This window comes from Embiotoca jacksoni, unplaced genomic scaffold (genome assembly GCF_022577435.1).
Source record: "Embiotoca jacksoni isolate LCO1_2020_lvr unplaced genomic scaffold, fEmbJac1.0.p SCAF_46, whole genome shotgun sequence".
Classification (NCBI taxonomy): domain Eukaryota; kingdom Metazoa; phylum Chordata; class Actinopteri; family Embiotocidae; genus Embiotoca; species Embiotoca jacksoni.
Window position 1 is genome coordinate 184,564 of NW_027185399.1, and position 24,956 is coordinate 209,519.

Sequence of the window (24,956 nt, forward strand, 5' to 3'; positions counted from 1 at the left end):
TCAACGATATGCAATATTGAAAGGCTCAGATTGGGATGTGCCCCCAAATTTATTTTTATTTGCATATCCATAATAGTAACAAAACTTGTGTTTGATGCAGAAGTTGAATACACACCAATTAACATGATATATCATTTATGACATTAAAGCTGCTTGTTAAAAACTTGGTTCTTTGGCCTTGGTTGAATTGAAGCAGTGACGGTATTTCTCTACTCTGCCTCTGAAAAAAAATGTAGAACGATTCAAATTAGTTTCGATCTTTAAACTTTAATTGTAATTTTAAAAGTAAAACCCAACTGTTAATTTGTGAGCTTATTAGCATGAAAAAGCTAATTAGCAATGTCAATGTGTTTCCAAGGCCATCTGGAGCCAACTGGTTACCTCAACAATGTTGTCAAAAACAAATATTCTGAGAAACTTTGCATGTATTTCCTACCTTGAAATACATTTTTGAAGACAATCCTGACCCCCCCCCCCCCCCCCAAAAAAAAAAAAAAAAAAAAAAACGTATAACAATATGACCTTTTCTGGGTAAATGCAACAGAACCCGGATTATGTCTTTGCGCCAACTTTTACCACGCCACAAAGTTCATACTTAAATCTTTCTTTCAACCATCACTTGATTTCTTTTTTCTTCCATGTCCTCCCCCCCTCCCCCCCTTTTTTAAATTTTATTTACTTTTTTTTTTTTTCTATTAACCTGTCAAGTCAGACTGACAGACTCAACAAGCTCCAACGTTAAACCCCAACCCACCCCCACCCCTCCCCCACCCCCCAACACCACATCTGCATCCACTGACCACTCCTTCGGTAATAAAACATCCTCACCAAGCAAACACATCTGCTAGAACCTTTTTTTTTTTCTTTTTTTTTTTTTTTCCTGCTAATGGGCCCGTCAAGATTTGCTCATTTGACGTTACTTCCTGGCCAATAAAAGACCAGTCACATCCCAGTTGAGTGCTTATTGATCTCATTGTTCTAGTGCTATCTCTCACCACTGCAATTTCTCTCCTCTAAGACAGATTGTGCAAATGAAAACCAGGCCGAGCTAAACCTTTGATGAAATGGATAAAGGAACAAAAAAATATATACCTCTTCTTTTTCTTAGACTTTTTTTTTCTTCTTTCTTTTCTTCCCCCCCCCCCTTCTTTTTTGTTTTTGTTGTTGTTTGTTTTTTCTCTTTCTCTCCCCTCTCTTTCTCATGCTTTCCGGCGGGGACGTGCGGCCCTTGGCCTTAGTGGTAATAGGTAGGGGACAAATAACAACGCCGTACATTCTAGTCATCCCAAGCGAAGGTGATTATTGCTTTATTTAGAGCAGACTATTCTTCTTCCCAATGTTATGTCACGATACCAACCATAAACGCAACGCAAAACACAATTTCATTTTGGTTTGTCCCCTGCCCTACACCCCTTCCTCCCCCTTCCTTTTCCTCTTGTTTGTTTCTTAATTTTTCTCTGTTTTTCTATTTATTTATTTTTAATCTTTTTTTTTTTTTTGGTCTTTCCTTCTCATCACCATCTTAATGCATTTGTTTGCATGTCTGCTCTGCTTCGAGTGTTGCTGGCTGTGGTTGAACCTCCTCTCTCTCTGTCGTGCATGCACACACACACACACACACACACACACACACACACAAGTGAAACTTACAGTCAACAGCCTGATTTTGAGACAGTAAGCTAACATTCATTTTTTTTAATTTTTTTTTTTTTATCTACAATAAAGCAGACTTTTACGATAAAGGGGGAAAAAAAGAAGAAGCTGAAAATCAAACAAAAAGAAGCCAAATTTTTCTTTGTCGATCTTTCCAATCAAATATGCTAATTTAGTTACAATACATGAGATATTTACTGTGAGTATAAAGTGGAAGCATCCTGTATTTAGTGGGCGACTTCACTCGAACAGAACAGCGGATAAAAACGAAGGACGCTGATTTGCATTTACAGAAACGGCACTTCTCTCCTTCACAACACACACCGCTCTGCAGCTCGTTGCTTACCTTCTCTTTCCTCATAAAATCCCTGACATTCGTTGTGACCTATCAAATACGGAGAATATCTATCATTTAATTTTATGCCGCGCTTCACAGACTTTAAGCAAAGTACTTAAACCGTCGCAAAACAAGAGGACAAGACAATCACTTCATTTGTAAAGAGCCAGGAACCAAGACTGACCTTTTTTGGGCTGGGGGTGAGGGGGGGGGGTTGCAGAAGCGTTATGTTCATTTAAAAATGAGCGTCCTTGCTTTATATAAAAAAAAAAAAATTAAATTAAAAAATTGAATTTGCCTTTATGATCCTCAGAGCTGTGAAACCTTTGAACTTTACGAGCTCCGCTGCAATAAATAAAGCTTTTAGATAAATCGGTGGCACTCCACGGTGAGATATCCAGCCTTCGAAAAATGTGACACCAATTATCATGTTCAAAAACAAATGCTTTGATCTTAAATCTAATACTTCACATCACTGAGGATATTTGCCATCACGAGACATTGTGGGGAAAACAGTTTATTATTTTAACATATTTCGCGAAGCACAGCTCTTTAAAATGGAATTATCCACGTGTAATAAACACACAGAAGGTAAACATTGTTTACCGGCGGACCCGCGTCAATTCTAATCCTTTTAAGAATTTGTATCTTTTTTTTTTGCAACGCAAAGACGTGACAGCAGAATATGAATGTCGTCCACCGCTGTAACAATCAAAACGTCCAATCCAACAATGCGGACGCAACAGGGAATAATCGTAAACTGCTGTCACAGGTCTTTGTCGAGAATATGACTTCACATGAATACAATAACACTCCATTGTCCTGAGGGAAATTGAGGTTGCGAGACACGGCAGAAAGTTTGAATACAAATTGCGTAGAACGACAGACTAGAATCTAATGAAATACTAAATCGAATAAATGCGGGTTGTATTCAATATGAAAGCAGGAAACATCTGGGTAAAATAAAACTGCATTTGACTTCCATGATTATCATTTTAGTTACTTTTTAACACTTTTGACTTTCAGAAATTACAAACTGAGACACATTACCCTCAGTAGATAAGAATAATAATTTTTAAAAAAGAGGCTTTCTTGAATGATAATTAATTGGTTATGGTTGGTACGCCAAAACAAAACCACGTAAGATAAAGACAAATACAAACACAAATCAGTATGACACTATGGGCTGCGATCTTTCTTCGACTTTCTTCATCTGTCCTGCTTTCAGATCCTCACAAATGAAATGAAACCGTTACGCAACATCAACAAATTCGTCTATTTAACACGACCAAATCAGGCTGAGGTTATACTGTAGCTTAAAATTCTCCATCTATATTACATTTCTTCTACACGAGACACAAATCTGACCAGTTAAAAAGGCATTAACCTACTTGAGATCACTTTCCATGTGTGACTCACAGACCACACGAGTGTTGTTTCAAATCGCACGCTGCTGTTCTGCAATTACAGGAAATGGCCTCAGAATAAATCACCCACCAAAATATCCACAGCTTTAATTATTTTTTGTTCAATAAACACTCAATAAACACGCTGATTCTTCTTTCCAGCAACAGCAGTAGTGAAAAACAAATAATTTTTGTTCTGTGTTCAAAAACAGCTGCAGCTTCCTCAGACGCCCTAATTTGAAAAATTCTTTACGTCGGTGGCCCCGCCCCCTTTCTCTACGTAGCCAAGATGGCGACCGTTTAGGGTGGAAAAGTGTCCACACTTCTTTTTTTTTTCTTTTTTTTGATATTTGTGACTGTTTTGAGTGCATCATCCTGGTACTTGTAGTGCACTGCATGTTGTTGCACTCAAAAACAGTGAGTGTTAGTACGCGAGTACGCCGTTAGGAACACGGCATGTGTTGCCTTGATGTGACCGAGAACGAAATCGATATCCGTGCTGCCGCCACGGCAGTAACTGTAAGACTTAGACTGTTGTCATCACTTTTTTGCAACATGACTGAGAGCAAGTCAGTTAAGAAATTAAACGCTTCGCTGACTTTGTAATGTTAAGACCATTGACTGAAACAATGGTGCAAAAAAAAAAAAAAAAAAAAAGTCAATGCTACTCCTGGCATGTGTGTCTACTCGATATGCCACGGTCTTTGCAATGCTTTTGAGTTGCATCATCCAAGTCAGATAATGGGAATGCATGACTAAAATAAAAAAAAGGGCCTCCAGTGTAAGAAACGGCTTCAATATCTCCTCGCTAAAAAAAACAATTTTTCTGAAGTGTTGTTAATTGTCGAATGGACGTCATTTTCCAAGCGATTACTTTTTTTTTTTTTGGGGGCAAAAACTCAAAGCAGAAAGCATCAATAAGTGGGACTTTTCTGCATTTGTGCGAGCGGTCTGTCTGCACCAGCAAGCGTAGCATCAAAACCCCGACTCCCTCCTTGTCTCTCCACTGGTTTTTTTATACGTCGGCTTCAATTCCCATCGCCATTAGTCCCGAGGTCAATTATAATCGGCGGTGTTACGGAGTCGTGTTGTAACCGACTCCGGCGCTCTGCAATACTGATGCAACACGTGGCTCCGCGATCTTGTGTATGTTGTCTGTGAGTGAGATGCGAGCGTGCACGTGACTGCAATGTAAAAAAGTGAAGGAGTCATGTTTGAATTCCATTTGCCGTTGACCTGCGCTGCTCTTACACACACACACACACACACACACACACACACACACACACACACACACACACACACACACACACACACACACACACAAACAAACACTTTCTTTTACAACCTATTTTTCTACCCCCCATCACCACCACCAAGTGCTGCCTGCTCGCTGCTTTGTGAATCAGCTCGCCCTCCGAATTTGCAACAGATTGAGTCAGACTGTTAAAAGGAAGACAAAAAAAAATAAAAAATAAAAAAATAAAAAAAAACACTCACCTCGGGAGAATATCTGGAGATGTTGTGACAATTCAATGGCACAATACCAATAAGTGATGGATTAAAATGCTGTTTAAAACTGCAGTGGGTGCATGGATTTGACAGAGAAAAGAGGGAAGGAGAGAAAATGGGCGACGAGAGGAAGCGTACTCTTAAGAGATGCAGTCCAAAAAGAGAAGGAGGGCGTCAGAAACAAAGAGAGACGCTGACATGAAGAAAGTCACTCTGAGTCAAGCCCAAGGATTTCTTCTTCTTCCTTCCCCCCTGTATCATTGTGTATGCAGACAGGTGCTCTTTCTTCACTCTCCGGCACACAGACATTGCGGTGGATTGTTGTCTTATGTTAAGTTTGCCTTCGCTCCGCTATGAATTTTCCTTCTGCTCCGCGGCGCCGGCGACAACGGCCTTAAACTTTCCCCGAGTAAATCTTAGAAGTCGAGTTGTGACGTACTCGCCGGCATCAGGGGATGAAGAAGAAGAAAGAAGGGAAGGAAGTGCAAGAGACGGAAGGATGGATGGATGGATTAATGATTGATGGATGGATGGATGGTTGAATAGATGGATGGATGGATGGATGGATGGATGGATGGATGGATGGATGGATGGATGGTTGAATAGATGATGGATGGATGGATGGATAGATGGATGGATGGATGGTGGATGGATGGATGGATGGATGGATGGATGGATGGATGGATGGATGGATGGATGGATGGATGGATGGATAGATGATGGATGGATGGTTGAATAGATGATGGATGGATGGTTGAATAGATGATGGATGGATGGATGGATGGTTGAATAGATGATGGATGGATGGATGGATGGATGGATGGATGGATGGATGGATGGATGAATAGATGATGGATGGATAGATGAATGGATGGATGGATGGATGGATGGTTGGATGGATGATGGATGGTGGAAGAAAAAACACTCCCTTTTAAAAAGAAGAAACCTTTTAATTGTAATTTATTGTTTACGAAATGATAGAGAAAAACATGTTCATATAGGGGACAAGAAACATATTTAAACACACACACACACACACACACACACACACACACACACACACACACACACACACACACACACACACACACACACACACACACTCCCACGCATTTGCAAATGTCAGAAGTTACACAGGTGAATTGTTACATATATAAATATATGCATGCACACAAATATTCAAAAACACAGCCAAAGGCACATTTACGAATATATTGTACACACACACACACACACGCACACACACACACACACACACACACACACACTGACAGCATAGTTCAGATTAGTAATCCTGTTAAACACACTCAACCATGCTAACGTTAATCCACAGAGGATGCGCCCCGCAACCTCCGACAAACAATACCTGTAAACTAAACCTTAAAATCAAGCCTCATCTAAGACACACTCACGCAAACACACACACACACACACACACACACACACACACACACACACACACACACACACACAGAGAAAAGGACTATTTAATATGTCATTGGGAGCTGCTGCATTATGCGTTGGTAGCTGGGAGAATCAATCTTCTCTCCATTTGGATGAGATTATATTTTTAATATCTCTGGTTTTTACCCATCATTCCTCCCCGATACTTTTATCATGCTCTCCAAGTAGGAACGATCAAAAAAAAAAAAGGGGAAAAAAAAAAAAAAGAAGTGCAAAGAAATGTATTGAATGAAAATAATATTACACAAGTGTACACACTCAAACACACACACACACACACACACACACACACACACACACACAGCAATCACGGATCGTGTGCGTTCAGGAAGGCAAGAAACTTCTGAGGATTTATGGCCTTTGGAAGCGATCGGTACTATCAGCCGACCCGATGTTGTCATGGTTATGACGGCAAACATGGAGGAAGTTCCCTTTAATGCATTTATACTTCTTCCATAAGTCAGCTCTATTGAAATGAGAAGATCCCAAAGATACTATTAATTCTCAGCTCGTAGCTCCTTTATTTATCTTTTTATTATTATTATTAAAAATGACAGGGTTGTAAAGCATTGCAGAAATTGATATTAAATTCCAGCGTGATTGCTGTTGAGGGAAATTATTGGATGTTATATTAATATCCCCACTACTATAAAGAGTACAATAACACAAAAAAAAAAAGTATGCAATTAATCTTTTTATTTGTTATATAAAGTCTATTGACTTCACGATGTAGACCTTGGAGCTAAAACTTCATTTAAAGCTTTTCTAAGTTTCAACTGAAAAGTTATCGAATGCATAATAACGTTTTATATACCAGTAAGCATCCTCACTGGTTTATCACTTTGCACCATATTCACTAACTCGGGTGTTAGCGTGTGCATGTGTGTGTGTGTTTATATTCCCCGTAGCCACCGGTAACCGTTTTGTTGTCCATGCCTACGGTATTCCCCCGGGTACGACGGCCCCATCGTTGTGAAGGCCAAACGGTTGTGAATTCCGGCGTCCGCAGAGACAGCCGAAGCAGTTACAACTCTCCCGTCCATGTTTTTTATGTCTTTCTCCTGGGAGGATTTTACAGGGGGGGGGGGAAGAAAGGATTTAAGACTATTTCTGTACATTACCCAGTAACCCCCCCTCCACCCCACCTCCCCTCCGTTTCCTGTGAAGCCCATACATCACGTACAAAATGATAAATGTTGGGGTCAGCAAGAACAGTATGTTCAAAACACAACCTGATTGTGGACGTGAGGATTTATAGATGTGTCATTGTAGGTGTTGTAAAAGCGCTTTTGAAAAAGGTTACGTTGTGAATTTTTTTTTTTTAATTGTTTTCTCAATTTATACACTTTTGAAATTCACTTTATATCTTTCAGTAAAAACAAAACATTACATTTAAAAAAAAAAAAAAAAATCTCCCATCTTAAATTTACCAGCCACAAATTTGGTTTCCCAATAGAAACATTGCTCATTAAAAGGGCAACCACGACCAGTTAATATCACATAAAATATATAGATTTTTTGTGGTCATTCTGGATATGTTGGCCAAAATTCAAACTCTGGGCTTCATAACAGCCGTTCACAAACCCAGCGGGTGACGTCGCCGTTGGTTGCCGCCTGGTTTTGCTCCACCGGGTGTTAAATGTTCTGTAAGACAGCAGGTCAACTTATTTATATTTTTAGAAGTGGAATTTAATATAAAATGACCATTTGCGAATTGATGAGGACATTCACCTGGCCAAATATCTGCAGGTATGAAGGTCCTCCACTGTTCCAACTGTCTTTTTTTTTTTAGGGACTTGATATGTGCCAAGAAAATAATACCTACACCACCTGCCAGTACCGGTAGCAAGACAGAAAGATGGATCCATAAATTGTCCATATTTAGGCGCCACCTGCTAGCTGACAGTGACAACAGCATAATAAACGAGGCCACCGTGTCCTCCATATTGTATTTGCACCATTTGTGAATCAATCCTATTTTGCTGTGGCGATTTGCTTTGTCTCAACTTTTACCCCCTCCTCCCCCATTTGTAATGGACAAAGTCGCATTAGATCACTTCTCTCCTTGCCCCCGGTCAGACCCCTCGCTGTCTGCGCTCGCCCGATTGGCCGAGCGGCTCCCAAGCTGGCCAATCACGGTGTTAAATGAAGCCGAACCCGTCACCAGATGGGGTCCCTCCGCCGTTACATCATGAACTGTTGAACCCAATCAACACGTGGGCCCGGTGAAGTGTGAACAAATGGGGGTCACGCTGAAATGTGTCAGGTGATACATATCGTGGATTACTCGGGGGGGGGGGAGATTGAGGTTTAATACACCTGTGGGGTGATTACCGGGGCGCGGTCTACAGGGAAATGTGTGAACTCGTCCCTCGCGTGATCGCCCAAGCCTCGCGTGTAACTGTAATGTACTTGACAGACAAGTTGAAGTTTTTACACTTATATACACATCTGCTGATTTACAGCAGCACAAGCTCTCAGGAAATGTCCCTCCTGGATTATTTTCTTGTGGTTTCGATGGAATACAAAAATGTATCAGGCTGCACAGTTATTCATATCATGCTCGACTGTCTAAAATTGAATCAGTTCAGTAAATATCTAGATACCCGAGGGACCATTGCTTGAACTTACAGGGTAAATCTTTGGGGTTGAGATATGCAAATTGTATTTGCAGTCTGAATGAGGAAAGGACGTTAAACAGATCTTGAATTGTGCACCATGATTGCAGGATAAATACATATGCGAGTGAAGAATGACATCGTGCAGTTTGTGATTTGACGGTACATTTACCATTGTTGAAATATACCTAAAATGAGATTTAGGTGTTTATAACAATCTAATTTTATTCAAAATATTCTGTATTAAGAATCTGAATACATTACAGGGACGAAAGCAGAGAAAAAAAATGCTCTCGAAACAAGATTTGTGTAAAGCTACCGTTCCATCATTACGTTACCTTCTGATGTCATTTTTGCATTTTTGCCAATGCACTGCATATAATGCGAGTTTGCACACACTACATTTAGCATCGTTCTATCCAAAAAAAATGAAATTAACTGTAAGGTCCAGGTAACATTGAACACTTAAGGCTCATTTAAATCTTTTTTTAAAAAAGGTTCTTAAAAGCACCTTTTCCAACATGTGGTTCTAGGCTAACTTTCTACAGCGTTTATTTGGGTGTGTACAAGCGTGAAAATAATCTCAAAACTCCAAGTTATCCAGAAAATGTTGTCGGAACACATTTTTCACTTCATGCTTTTATTTTTGTTCTCGTCTGTGTTGAAGTGGCATTCTTAAAAAGCACGTAATCAAATAGGACATTTTCCGAATTATTTTTGGGGGTTATCGACTCAGTTTTACGAATAAATTAAATAAGAATCAGTTCAAAAAGTAAATACTTAAGATCAAGGGAATATCCATCCAGCAAGGTGCCATGCTAAGCTTAGCTTAAAACGATTGTGATTGCGTGAATATGAAGATCCGAGGCTGCTCCTGTTTCGCGTGAACGGTAAGGAGCACCGTGACGTGCATGTAGCGAGGGAAAGCTGTAACCTTCCTGAGTAAGTATTCAGAGTTTTGTAGCTTAATCGATATCAGCAGCTGAGTTATACATGTTTTTTGATAGTACATATGTGGATACTTACTCACGGAGGTTCAGCTTCTCTGTTCCGTCGCGGTGCTACTTAACGTTCATTTGCAATTCCAACAGATTTGTTTGAGACATAAAGGCTATGTCCTCTGTGTGGAAGAAAAAAAGAAAAAGGCCATGTTACTTTGTTCAAATCTTGAAAACTGTCATTGAATTGCTGGTTTTAATGGTTTATGCTATCATAAACAGGTTGCACCTGTCTTCACGGACATTTTTTTCCTTTTATACTTGAGAGTAAACACTCCGAGTCTCTTTTTTTTATTGACAATATGCAGCGTTTGAGTGCTTTTACTGTCACACTAAGGGTTATGGCTAAATTGGCACTATGGATATGTTCTTTTTTTGTTGTTGTTCAAACTGGTGATACAACTTCACGATGGGGACGCTGTCCGTTATTGGGTCACAAAAGGCGGTGAATGTTTCCTACATCATTTTTTTTTTTTAAAGACCATTTCGTCACGGCAGCCGTTGAGGACTGCGGCAGCTATAACGGAGCGTGCCAAGGTTAGGTGCTTAAGCCGTTAGCTCACTGTATGCCACTGCCAACCTTGTGTTGTTATTGCGGAGGGGGGGGGTTGACGATGAGAGAGACGGGGGATTAAACTGAACTCCCACGCAGACGGTGTTACTCTATTAATCGGCTGTCTTTGTCTATCAAGGTTATAACAAGAGTTTTTGCTCGGTACGTGTCTGCAAGGGGGCGTTCATGTGTCGGATTCCAGCGTGGTTTACTCCGCTGCCATGTCAGTACCAGCACTCCTTTCCCTGTCTTTAAAAAAAAAAAAAAAAAAAGTTGAATTGTTCTTCATTTTATCTTTTGATCAATCCTACATCTCTTCCTAACTTTCTTTTCTTCAACAAATTTGACTTTATCTTTTTTTTTTTTCTTTTGCTCACTTTCTCTGTCATTTCTCACCTCTTCCTTACCTCTGTCATTTATTCGATATGTTTATTTTATGCCATCTTTGTGTGTGTATCTCTCCTCGCCAACCTCATGGTTTGTTTCTGTTTCGTTCTTTGGACCATGTGGCCTTAAGTGCTTTAATTTATCCTCCCGCGGGAGGGATTTTTTCTTTTTTTTTCTTTTTTTTTTTTGGACCAATAGAGCAGCATCTGTTGAAGAGCTGGTGGACCACTTTTCCCGCTTTAGTACGACCTGCGAGATGTCAACTGAAATGATTGTTCGACCCTTTTAAAACAACGTCTTAAATCGGCAGATATTCAGTGGCTGTGTAGTTTTTGCTCTGTGATTAGAGTTTTGCGATTAAAACAGCCTGCGCAGCTTATTTCTACTGATCATCAATTATTGTTCTTTAAAGTAAGCTCGTAATGATTCAATTTTACCCACCTGGTTCCTCAAATTAAAGTATCTGCTACCTGTTGTAACAGTAAATAGAGCAGGAGGATGACATCCACCAAAGGTTCTCAGCCGGAGTTGAACCAAGGGTGCTGCGATCACACTGTCATAAAAACAGGACAGCAGAAGTTTATGAATCAGATTTTGTTTTTTGTTTTTGTTTTTGCTCGGAATATTATTAATCTTATTATTTCATCTGAAATTTCAAAGGAAGATAACGAGCCCCGAAAGTTCTTTTCCGAAAAGATTTTGAAACACCTCAGCCATTAGGGGGCGCTCTGATAAAGTTGTTGAATGTTGTATATCCGCTTTTAATTCTCTGTTCATTTTGTGGAGTTACGGTTTTTCGCTCTGTGACTTTGTTCTACCATAGTATGCGTTTAAAAGCAGACGTTTGCATCAGTTCATAAACAAAAAGCATGCGAGGATATATAAAGTACACAGGAAAAACGCCGAAAATGGAACTGTCTTGGGACTTTTTCCCCCCGAGAGCTACTTTAAAGAAATGAGAGTAAAATTTGCTCACATAGCTGAGCTCCACCAAACCATCCGTATAAGCCTATTTTATGTAAACAACAACAAATTGTTACCAAACTGTTTACTTTTGCACCAGAAAGAAAGAATTCTAATTTCGGTCAAACACAATATTTAACCCCTTTTTTTTTTTTTTTTTTTTTTAGTAAAAGTGAGCTCAGTGTTTCAAAGTCTCTCATTCAGTGCAAATCATATCTTATAATAATACATTAACTCGAAATGGGTTAAGGATCTGTATCTGCAGATCGACGTCGTTGTGAGGACGTCGAAGCAGCAGCAAAACAGGAACTGCAGCACATCCATGACATTCACCCAACATACAGCGGCAGCAGTGCTCTTACATGTCTGAAAATGGTGTGGTCTCCCTGTAAATTCCACACTACACTCCAACCTTGTATTTTTCGACCCTGTTTTTTTCTTTTCTTTTTTTTTTCATTTGTTTGCAGGATTCTTTCTACACACAGTGAAAGACTCAAGCACATCCCTGTCCTGCATGCTCTGTGATTTCTATGTGCATTATGTGTGGAGTTTTCGGCCTTGATGCCTTTGCATGATTTTCTACATTTGTTTGTCCCTGGACTCTTTTTGCCTCTTTTCAAGAGTCGTTGAAAGAAATAAAAAAAATCAACAATGACTTTTTTAGTTTTAAAAGTTGTTGCCACTCTTTTTCATTAATCTTGTCATCCTTTTGCTTTTCTATTTATTTATCTCCCGGCTACATTGGTTAAATACCAATGGTTTTTCAACGATATTTTGTAACTGCATGTAGCTGATAATCGGTTTTCACCCATTTTTTGTTTTGTTTTTTTGTTTTATTTCCTTTTCTTGCCGTCGCTCAATGTTTTACATCACATCGCTGATTCCCACATGGCTGTATGTCGCTGTAAACGTTCATCAGCACGTGTTCATCAAACTGGGATTTTCCATGATATGACCACGCCAAATGAGTCTAACCTTGATTTGTTACGAAATGAAATATTTACATTTTTCGAAAACAAACACTTGATTTTTTTTTTTTTTTTTTTTTTTTTTTTTTTTGTATTCTTTGGTTTTCAAAACACAATCACTCAGTTTTTTTCTTCCTTTCACATTATGTGTTATTTCAAAATTTTACAATCACAATTTCCTCTTTTCAAAATGACATTTTTCTTGAACAAAACTCTTCATACTTCCTTTTGGATAAAAACACTTCTGCTGTGATTGTTTTGTCGTCTTCAGCACGTTGCTGATGATTTCACCTTCCTGCATGATTCCTCATACGTTGTGTTTTGGCTATTTTTCATACGGATGACGTGTTTAGAGTTTATCTTCACCTTGGGATAAAGTGTGTTGTCTTTGTGCATTTGTATGACTGCGTATCTACTATATAAATATATGTATGTTTGCATATGCGCGTGTTTGTGCGTTTGCATTCATGATTGTGTTTGAGTCCTTGTATGTGTTTGGCTTTGTGCATGCATGTTCATTACTTATGCGACCGTGTGTAACTGTTTTTTTTTTTTGCTTTGAGGTTGCCTACCGATGTGACTATGTGCGTACCTGTGCGTGTGTGTGTGCGCCTGCGTGTGTGTGTTTGTATTTGTGTGTGTGTGTGTGTGTGTGTGTGTGTGTGTGTGTGTGTGTGTGTGTGTGTGTGTGTGTGTGTGTGTGTGTGTTTGTGTGTGTAGGTGCATCCACCCAGGACTCGGATGCCATGGAGCCGGAGAAGCAGGTGGACAGCACTGTGAAAATGGCCGGTGTGATTGCCGGGATTCTGATGTTCATCATCATCCTCCTCGGAGTTGTCCTCACCTTCAAACGCAGGTAGGTAGTAAAAACCAAACATCAGGGTTAAGGAAATGCTTACAGGTGCTATATGTAGCAGTTTACCAACGATACATTAACAACATATCCTTATTGTATTGTATTTTGGATTCTCTGAACCACTATAAAAGACAGTTGGTAGCCTCTAGCAGATATTGTGAAACACTCGGCCAAATCTGTTTGCCTACGTTTACTTTTGATTAACTTTTTGACAAAAAAACAAGAAATAGGGCTGTTTATCCACAACTGAAATGTGAAAGGCAATGGAGAACAAAGCCAACAGACCTAATAGAAAAATCTGTGAAAAGATAAGAGCATGAGATCGAGGCTACCAATTATCTTTCTGACAAATGTGTCATTTTATTACTGGAACCGTATTGGCAAACTTTTTATGTTGATGAAAATATTGCTGTGTTTAGCTTACTTAAAGCAGACTAAAGAAAGAGAGATTAATGGATAGACTTCATGATGTCATTTTCAAGTGTCCTCAGTTTGTATGCAGGTAGAAATGAATATGTTTGGACAGATAGAGATATATAAACGCATTTGCCCAATTTTACAATTATAGAATGTCGAAAAAGTAAAAAAAATATTAGACTTAAAAAAAAAAAATTAAGTCTGAATTTAAAATGGTTTTCGTTTAGTTTCAGTTATAATCAACAAAATTCCTTCAGAGTTTAGCGTATGTCAAATATTGATAGTGAAGGTTGCCAAAATGTATTAGTTTCTTCAGACAATATAACAGATCAAAGTTATGTATTAAAACCAGAGATGTACTTAATCCGCTTCAACCCTTGAAAGGCAAAATAAATAATGATGATAGAGGCGCCCAGAGTTTAGAGCTCTATCACCCGTATGAACTGTATTACCTTTTTCTCTTAGCAGAAATACAAAGCTCTCATGTCTTTGTTAGCAAATAACTTTTGCCACCATCGCCTGCCTTCCTTTTCTTTACCTTTTTCAAATTCTCTATATTGCTCCATCCATCCCTCCATTTCTCTTTACTTCACTTGCATACTTGCTTCTACATTTTGTTTCGCAATCACTCACATTTTTTGGATTTATTTTTTTTTTGTATCATAATTTTATTGCTTTTCACAATTTCCCGCTTCACCTGCAAAACCTACACAAAACATTGCATACTATGTAAAATACCTTCAAATACATGTGGTTTTGTACACTGACACTAAGAATTAAGGACAAAAAATTACAAAGTACAGGAACATTATTCATGTAACAATAAAGACAATTAACTGATGCAAATACATTCCAATAACCATTCTAATTAAACATACACTGTGTATTACAAAATTACATACACTACAAAAACTAAGCACCACATGGAGGTGAAATGGAGGACATGAGGATTACTTGGTCTGATTGCCCAAGGCATTAAATCCAGAGACGTTTTTTAGAAGCAGAATAAATAATGGTGTAGACGGAAAACTGCTGGACTGTTTTCAGAAGGAATAGATACATGATGATGGTTTAATCCCCGGAAAAAACACCGCTGTCATTATTTTTCGAAGAAAATGATGCTGACTTTTCTAGAGTGAATAAAATACTTGTGTGTCTTTAGAAATGCCTAGAAATCTTTTAAAGTGGACCTTACCGCTGAAAAAGGTCATGGTTTCATTCATGGTTTGTCGTTTTAGAGCAGAAGAAGTTGGATTGGTCGCTCCGGTCATAGTCGTTATAGTCATCGATTAGCAAAAAGCTTAGTTTACCGAACATACTTACAGTAGATGGAGATTCTTTGGACTTAATTTCTAAATAAACATCTAAATATCTATCCAAGATATTCAATAGAAAAAACATCTCGCGTGAAAAATTCTCTTGATTTTGACCAACTTCTGGTCAAAGCTCAATAGCTAATATCTAGGTCATAGGTTTTTTACCACTTAACAACTGTTAAGTTCCTATTTCCAGTGCTTAGAAAACATTTTCTTCTCTCTCTTTTTGTTGTTTTGGGTCATTTAAATGGAGGCCACAATGGTCAGCCCACAGCCCACTTTCAAAATCAACCAATCAATTTATTAGTTGCTCAATTTTAACAAATTTTTACCATAAATATTACATTCATTCTTCCATGGAGGCCAAGGATATGACATGAATGCTATACGTTTGTTATTAGTGTAAAACCACAAACTTGTGGTGTAATTAAAATGCCTATGATACATAGAGGGGAAACGGAAAATGCAGACAATAACATAGCAAAGGGAAACTGGCTCACACCTCATTACTAGTCTGAATACAACGTTACTTCCATTTCAAGCGAGAAAAAGAGGTTGGGGAGTCAAGACGGGGCACAGGGTCAGTTGGCAATGCTAATCAGAGGCTAACCCAGGCTAACAGAGAATATACCAAACACCAAGAGGATAAAAATTCATCAGAGTCAGTGGAGGAAAAAAATAATGCAAAATTGAACAAGAAAGATATAGATAGAGACTTCACAAAACGGGTGCAGCAGGGGAATATATGGGTGAAACACAGAGGGTAATCCAAAAGGGAAAGGGGGGGGAAAAGGAAAGGAAGAAAAATGTATGAGTTTGAAAAATATGAAAATTGAAAAACAGGCAGCGCTGGTTAACCTTGGGGTGAAGTGGATATGGTAATCAGATGCTAACCAGGTCAACAGGGCATAATATACATACAAAAGCCAATTAGAGGGCAAACATCTCTGCAGTGGATGTTGGCCAAAATATATAAGCAGTAAAACAGGAGAAAAGAAAGAGAAGAAGTGAGCAGTCTAGATGCTACTCGGATGTTATCGTGAAGCTAACCCAAGACTAGATATCCCATACTGGTCAAATTGAGTCATGGAGTACATCGGAAAAGTAAAAAAACACCAATAGGGATATGGACATGGTCAAAAGGGAAAATTAAAAGAAAGTTCCAGAAAGGAAATAACGATTTGACAAGCATTGAATGAAAAAAAATAAACACCAGAAGGTAGCAAGAATACAAGAAAAGGGATGAACATGAAATTTCTTAAAAAGAGACAGGGAGGAGTTATGGAGAGAGAAGAGAGAAACATAATTGATAAAAGAAGCGCAGACGAATAGATTCAGACAGTTCACTATATCGTGGACCATTTTCCTCGGGTCATCTATATTTCATTCCACATAGTTTAGCCAGTCACACCGGTGGTAGTAAAAAGTGTTTTTCTTTTTTCTTTAGATTAAAAAGTGTTTTACAAGCCTTTTAAAGCCCATAAATTATTCCACGACAAAACTTTTTAGTGAAGTGAACACGCACAAACCGTCCAATTAATCTTTTACAGATCACCGTTACACATGTTCTAAATGGACTGTCAGTGTTTTTTTTTTTTTTTTAAGAAAGCCAGGGGATGTCTCCAATAACGTAACGTTAAAGGGAATAACACTGGACATGTCTTAATGGGGATTCAATGTTTCTACGGCCAGGTGCCCCCCCGAGGGCTCGACCGAGCAGCGCCAGAAGATACGCTTTTCATTAAAAGGTTGAGAGGCAAATTGATGAATATTTAATGCTCCTGAAGCTCCTCGCCAATTCATGTGTGTGCTGATGCCAAAAGGAGACCTCAGCCAGGTAACTGAGAAAAAGGTGACATCTACGCAAATGCAAATTCTTTTGGAAAAATGCGTTATTTAAACTTTTTCACCCCTATTACCTTTCATCCGAGAGATTTGAAATTCTGACCCGGCACCCAGTCTTTTGTGATTTAAATTTGTTTTTTTTTTATATGATGCTTTCTAACAGCGTTCATGTCCAGGTCAACCTCTGAAAAGAGACTAAACCATGATTGGTAGCTTTAACAAAAAACAAATTATACATTCATCTCAAAGTAAAACACACAAACAAGAGGAAAGTAGACAAATGAACAAAGGGTATGGTCACCCCGCCCCGGCTTTGCGATGCTTTTACTGCCCGGCGTGACTCTCTGTAAATCTGCCCGTTCACATTAGCTGTTGTTTTCTGGTCCCTGAAGATGCATTTGGGTGGAAGTGTCTGAATTATTGATTCCAAACCTCACCCATTGGGCTTTCTGTGCATTTAAAAGGTCTAAACAAAGGATTTCTGACTGAATAAAGTAAAGATTTTGAGGAAAGGTGCAGAACAATAAATAACGTACCAGAACTAAGGACGGAGTTTAGAATGAGCAACTGTCTGTTGGTAACGTCACAATACAAGGTTGCCTCATGATACGTAGAAACAAGGTTAACTCATTGGTTTGTTGTAAGGCAATGGTAGGGAAAGCCTCATCTTAACCCCTCCTCCCCCCGCCCCTCCCTGTGACCCGATATCACAACAAAACGTGTAATAGACACGCTTGTCCATTACAGCTAAAACGTGACATAGCTACGGTTAGCGATGTGTAGGCGTGGGAGTTACACGTTTTGCCGTATTTTCTATTATACTCTTTGGCCTGTAGAGATTTATAGGGAAAATTAAACCTACTGAATGGTTTTGAACCATGTGATTTAAAGGAAAACGAAAGCCATTTGCAAAAACACACGGTTGGGGTTACGGCAAAACCGCATGGTTAGCGTGAAGAAAAAAAACACAAAAAAAACGTTGTCAACTCCTGGATTCAATCTCCATTGTCCCGCATGGCAGTCCGTGACCACTTATCAAAAAACACACGTACACATTCAAGTAAATGCACACAAAAAACACAGGGATCAATGTAGTATGAGTTTCAGCTGAACATTCACAGATTTGAAGCACACAATATGTGATCTCTAAAACAACTTGGTCCCTAACACGTTATTAATGTGTTTAGCGGGACAGTTGGTATGCATGAGAGCAAAGAGTGTGTGTTTACTCATGTTTGTCGGTCTCCATTGTGTACACAACTCTCTGCCAAGCAGTAATGCTTTTATTCGCTTCTGTGAATGTGCCACGTCTGTGTAACTGGATATAAAGTGTGAGTGTGTGTGTGTGTGCTGACGGCCTGATACTCCTCCTTAGGCATTGGAAGCCTTTATTAAATAGGGGTAGTGCCGTGGATTGTTACACACATGGGCACACAGACAGACTGAAAGGGGGGTCCGAACTCCAGATGGGTCCGCAAACACAGACATGCTCCTCTCGGCCCCAAAAAATATTTCCGTCCTATCTCGTGGATCTACGGCGTCCTCGATGGCAACGCCGCTAATTTCTAGCATTTCTGAATGAATATACATGAATGCAGCTTCATTTTTCCCGCAGTTGAACTATTTCCCCACAAAATTTGAACCTTTGCTGCCGAGGAGAAGAGTTTCTTTCAAACTTAATTTGACGTGATTTGGCACGAGATGACACCCCTTGTAACCATAAGAGGATTATTAAAGTATTAAAGATATGATGAAGCATACAGTTTCACATAAATGTGCGGACAGACACTCAAGGCATGGCTGGTGGCTGTAATGTTAATGGCCGAGTGTGTGTTGCCAAGTAGAAGTCGAGATCTCGTCAGTTCTTTACAGCCTATTGGTCAGAATTATTTAAATGTGACCTATCATTGCCATTTTGAGAAGGTCACTGAGAATTTGATGTGATGTAGCATCGCTGCTCAGAACTTTTAGAGCAGATTAGATGGCGTCGGCGTCTAATGATTTACTGTAATGAGGGTGGAATTCAGTTTATAATTTACAATCTAATCAGGCAGAAATTAGAAAAAGGTTTTTTTTAATATCACCTTTGGCTAGTGATGGGGAGATACACAAAATTCCTCCCTGTTCCTCTTATCCGTAGAGATCAAGGTTGTCCATTTTGGCTTCACAGTTTCAGAGTTATTACTTGAATTAATTTTTTTTTTTTTTTTTTTTTCCATTTGGAAATTCCCCCAAATTTTCCAAGCTCCGCCCACCTCTGAGCCTGGTTTTGTCTGAGGTTTCTTCCTGTTAAAAGGGAGTTTTTCCTTCCCACTGCTGCAGGTTTTTCTTCCTGTTAAAGGGGAGTTGTTTCCTCCTAGCTGTTCACGTGGGGATTGTAGGGTTCCTCTGAAGAAGATGTTGTTATTCTACATGCCGCAACCTGTATGTTTGTACTACGGGGGGGCTCTTAGTTTGGAGTCATTGTGGTCAATTTGTTTCCTAATTAACAAAGTAACTTAACTATTGCGAGGTTTCTTAAAATCTGGTTCTTAAACACATTGTACTGTATATTAGAAGACAAGTTTCTGTAATCAGTGTAAATGGATAATACAAACATTTATATATTGCATATATGCTGTATTAAAATGGTTCTAAAAGTTATTTTACAAGAGCACATGTGCACGAACATGAAACAGGAAAATAGCGCTGTGACAGTGGTCAAAGCAAATGATAATAATTATAAATCCTTCAATGATAATGAAATCTGTTGCGTGATCTTAAAACACAAACTGGACCCTAAAGACCAAGTAAATCCTTATTTACAACTGTATTGTAGAATATTTGCATAATTAAGACACATTTGCACTGTAAGACACACATTTACTTTCAATTAGAGCTTAAAATGCAGATTTTAACATGCATAAATACATGTACACAAATACATAGAACTATTCTATTATATGATTGCTTGCTGCCTTGCTACAGATTCGTACACCCATTGTTTTTCCACACTCAAGCTGATCCATTCCAGCTGACCAATCACTCTCTTCCTCTATTAGCTCTTATCATCTCAGCAACAGTGTCAATAACAAGCGAACATTTTTAGTTAAATTTGAAATTTTTTGCCATAAACATCTCACCACGTTTACCATTTCCTCAATCTATCCTAAATAAATGAGGAAATTAATGTTTTTTTTTCTGAGGAAAGATTGACATTTAGTCAAGTAAGTGTTACAAATGTAAAGCTTGTTTTTCAGAAAGCTAAAGTGACACTTTGCTAAATAAAAAAAAATATAAAAAAAAAAAAAAGGATTTAATTAGCATGTTTTTTTTGGCCACTCAAGACGATCTCAAAATGTTTACTGTCGCTTGGCAGAAAGAAATTCAGTATTTTTTTTCTCTCTGAAGTCACTTCTACTGGCAACCAAAAATACATTCATTAAAGTTTGACGCGGTAGAATTTCTCTTTCATCGGTTCTGACAGATTATCTTCATATTCACCACAAGACAATGGGGGTAAAATGGATTTTCTTTGCAACAATCCACTCTTAAGCTTCTCTTTCTTGCATCACACGAATCTTGTTTTGTTTTTAAAGTGTTCCTGGGCCCCAAATTTCACAAATTGTTCATGGCACTTGTGAAACTCTGGAGTTTCAATGTGTTAACGTTTTGAAAGTTGCCACCTTGATGAAACCTTCTATCTTTATATATCACTTGTCAGCACTTTTACTGAAAACCTACTGAAGTCCATGCACTGATTTACACTGCAACAGAGAGTCTGCCCTCCATGGCTGCCTAAACGGATAAAAATCAAATTAATTCGGTGTCCCCTCTCTGCAGCCTATCATGGCTCATTCCAAGGAATAATAAAAGTCCTTTTTTTCCCTGCAAGAATTCTGCCTCAACAAAGAAATGGTGTTGCAATTTGTAGAAAAAACAACAATAATGCTGGAAAAACCAAAGAAGAAGAGAGCAGCGGCTTCATAGAGTCGAGTCTGCTTCAGTTTGCTCAGGGTCGACAGAGAAAGAACAAAACAATGGAGGGAGTGGAAAGAATGAAAATGTTGCAGATGTCTTTTCTCAGCATAAATCTCTCTTGACTGGAGTCTCATGCCTTCTTTTTTTTTTTTCTTTCAATTCTCTCTATCTTGCCGTTTGCTGTCTTTTGGCTCCGCCCCTTCCTGTCCCGTCCCGTCCTGTACCTGCCTTGCCTTTGCTCCGATAGAGAGATTCACACATGGAGAACTCTGAGCGTGGGGTATTGTATGTTTACTTCTAGACATGAATGCATCCACTCCACGTTCCTCACTGTGACTCTCACCTCGCTTTTTTTTTTTTTTTTTGCTTTTTTTTTCTGGCATTTAGCGTTTTTCTTCCAAATGCATCTTATGAAGCAAAGCTTCATGTGGAAAATGGATGTGCTCTTCTCAGTATGAGTCAAATGGTAGAGAAATGTTTTTTTTGTTATAATAAATCCTGAAAATCGTATACAAAATTACAAAATGCTTTGCTTGGGACAGCTCGGATGCTGTGCACCTTTGAACAGCAATAATGTGCTGACAGTGTGCCCAGACACGTGTTAATTGCTGTGGTTACAAATCTCCACATTTCCCCCCCCAAAAAAAGGAAAGAGAAGACAGCCACAGAAAGTGCTGTCCTGAGCAACACTAAAAGATGTTTTGGGAGCTAAACATCCGTTTTCTTTACAGAGAGTATGAAACATGAAACACCTCATAGTTTAGTCTCTGTGACACGCGTGTAATTTTCTTCCCGGCAGTTTCGGCACTCAGAGTTTAAGTTCCTCTCGCTGCCACGTAACGGCCGGATCTGTGTCACCAAGTGGTTCAAATTTGGAAAATTCCAATGAAAGCCATTGTAAAAGTCCTCAAATGCACGTGTCTTGCATTCTTCCTACAGACGTTCAGGTTGTTTTTTTTCTTTAATGGCTAATACATTATTTATCGGGAATAAGCGCAGTAAGTATTTAGCATAGTATTCTGTTGAAAATGGGACTTTTAAAACGGCTTTCAGTCATCTTTTGCTGTCAGTATTCACTCGTTAGCGAGTCAACTAAAGTAAGATGCTTTTGGGAAAACCTCCCTCTTGTATATTTGGTCATTTGTTTTGAGTCATTGTGCTTTTTCCATCGTGACTGCATCCCATCTGTGCTTTTTGGATTTTCTTTTCTTTTTCGTCAAAAGTGCTCATTTTAAAACAAAAATACCATGAGTCCATCATTTCCGAGTACCGTCACTGCATCACAATGTACCGCTCTGTGTCCTCTGTATGGTGAGAGATGTTTGGATTTGTCTGTCTGATATACGTTCATTTGCTTTTGATGCATTGTCAATAACAATTGTTTTTTGACACCTGTAGTCAATTTTCTCTCGTAAATTGGAAAGACAGAGACTTAGGCGGAGGAACAAAAAGATAAAGTGTTCCACAATATGGTGCTTTATTTTGCGTGAACAGATTGGCATAATTGATTACATCTCAGCACAGAGCAAACAATTATGCACGGATTTATCAGAAGCCAGAATCAAGCCAGCCGTCTCCAAAATTAGAAAAAAAGGTTAAATTAATTAGTGCAACTTTGTAGGTTAGAAATGATGTGTTTGGCTCCAGCAAATAGAACATGGGCGGGTGATTAAGAGGCAGAGGCTTCGTGCCGAATGAAATGTGACACTTCACAAATATCTTCACCCACACTGTTCTGGGCTCAAAGACAATCCGCTCCGTGCCTGTCATGGTAGCTATCGCTTTGGAGTTTCTAATGAAAAGAAAAGAAAACGTCCTCAATTTACAGTTCGAGTTCCACACACCTCTGTACTCGGAGGCCTTGGAGAAACTTATAATCGAACTCTGAATTAGACACGATGAGTTTTTTTTAAAGTTTTTTTTGAAGTGTTCCAAGAAAGATCACGGGGCACTCCAAGTGTTGCATCTTGAATTCCTCTTGAAGGTTTCAACATATCCTTGTTTACACTGTTGAATATTTACTGGAGAGCAATGTGGCCTTGCAGCAGGATGGACAAGTGGAAGCGATATGCTTTTAACGGGGATATTTACAGTTGTTGAATCTGGTCACATAAACATTTCTAAAAAGCACACCATCTAAACATGCAAAAAAAAAAACAATATATATATATATATATAGACGTGCATTTCATCACCCTATAGAAAGCTAGGTATGTCAAGAGGTTGTTTGATGTTGAGCTAGTGCTGTGTGTTCAAGATTGTGGAGGTCATAGTGGATAGGTCTACTCAGGTTTTAGAGAAAGTTTTTGTTTTGTTAAAGTTAATGATGAAAAACATCTCACCACCTCAAAATGACTTTCTGGTGCACTTCCTTTACCGTTTAGCTTTTACCAAATCAAATATAAAACCTTTTAGTTGTTTTATTTCAAGTTTTTGGAAAAGCCCAGATTTTGATTCAATACTTTTAGGTTTTTCTTTTACTTTGTATGCTGTAAAAAAAAATTGTTTTCAAATAATCGCGAATACGTACATAATTATGTCAGTAGAGTGTAAAAGGTCACAAAATAAGGAGGAACAGATTGTTGTTGTTTTCCACAAAAGAAAGGCCCCATCTTTTAGATTTTTGGTTTATGTTGTGTCAATTCTCCCTTAAGGAGTAAAAGGTTTTCACTACTGTGACACTTGATTCATTAAGAAATGATGGGAATACCTTCGCCCGCATTTTTATAAGACATTACCGCCCTCAATCTAGTTGACCCAATCTTATGAAGTCAAAAAAATGAATGATGATCTTCCATACTGAGATAGCAAAAGGACATATATTCTTTCCGGACATTAAACTGCACCCCCGGGGGATCTCGGTGTATGACAAGAGGAGAGAGGCGATTAGTAACTGATGCCAGCCCAAGCGAATGGACTCGGGCTGGATCCACTGCAAATGGCAGGCTCTTACAATGCCAAGTAGTCTGAAGTGTGTGTGTGTGTGTGTGTGTGTGTGTGTGTGTGTGTGTGTGTGTGTGTGTGTGTGTGTGTGTGTGTGTGTGTGTGTGTGTGTGTCTATGTATAGTATATCCCTCAATTTAAAGACTGTGAGTATCAGTTCACTATTCAACTGCACTCGCGCACACACACACACACACACACACACACACACACACACACACACACACACACACACACACACACTCACAACAGAGCTGGACTTGACTCCCATTGTGCAGATGTGAATAATGGACTCTGCAGCTTGCTGTGATAAATGCTTGATGGTCCACTTACAGCGCTGTTAAAATGGGGGGATGGCCGACCATTAACACACTCACACAGTAGTACAAACTCTCACCTCCTGTGTGATCTGGGAGTGAAAATGACACGTAAAAACAAGAACTCTTCATAGAACAACATAGAAAGAAGCAGATATGACAAAGCTGGAGAATAAAGACTATCGGGCCAAGCAACGCAAGCACTTTTCAGTTTGGTCCGAACTAAGATAAGCAGGTGTGAAAGGTTCCTCGGATCTGGCCCGACCAAAAGGTCCAGATCGAAGTAAACCACGGTTCAGTTTGTTTGCAGTGTGAAAACACTTTTCTGGATGGTTCGGACTTTCGGAAAAGAAGTCAAGATGAGCTGCAGTAGACCATGTGGAGATTCAGGGAGTTTTTAACTGTAATTTGTTCAGATGCAAAAATCCAAATTAAGCTTGAAA

General features: G+C 39.0%; 1 protein-coding gene across 9 annotated transcripts in view; it reads left to right on the forward strand.

Annotated features, from left to right (window-relative positions):
- The window catches only part of ptprt (protein tyrosine phosphatase receptor type T), a 258,730-nt gene that overhangs the window by 140,383 nt on the left and 93,391 nt on the right, over positions 1-24,956 (forward strand). For 3 of the 9 annotated variants that reach the window (XM_069169709.1, XM_069169711.1, XM_069169713.1), the window contains exons 15-17: positions 1,239-1,295; positions 13,580-13,715; positions 21,501-21,533. In XM_069169709.1, coding sequence (XP_069025810.1) covers positions 1,239-1,295; positions 13,580-13,715; positions 21,501-21,533 — 226 coding nt within the window. The remainder of the gene's footprint in view (positions 1-1,238; positions 1,296-13,579; positions 13,716-21,500; positions 21,534-24,956) is intronic. The other 6 variants (XM_069169710.1, XM_069169712.1, XM_069169717.1 and 3 more) reach the window with 4 other exon arrangements.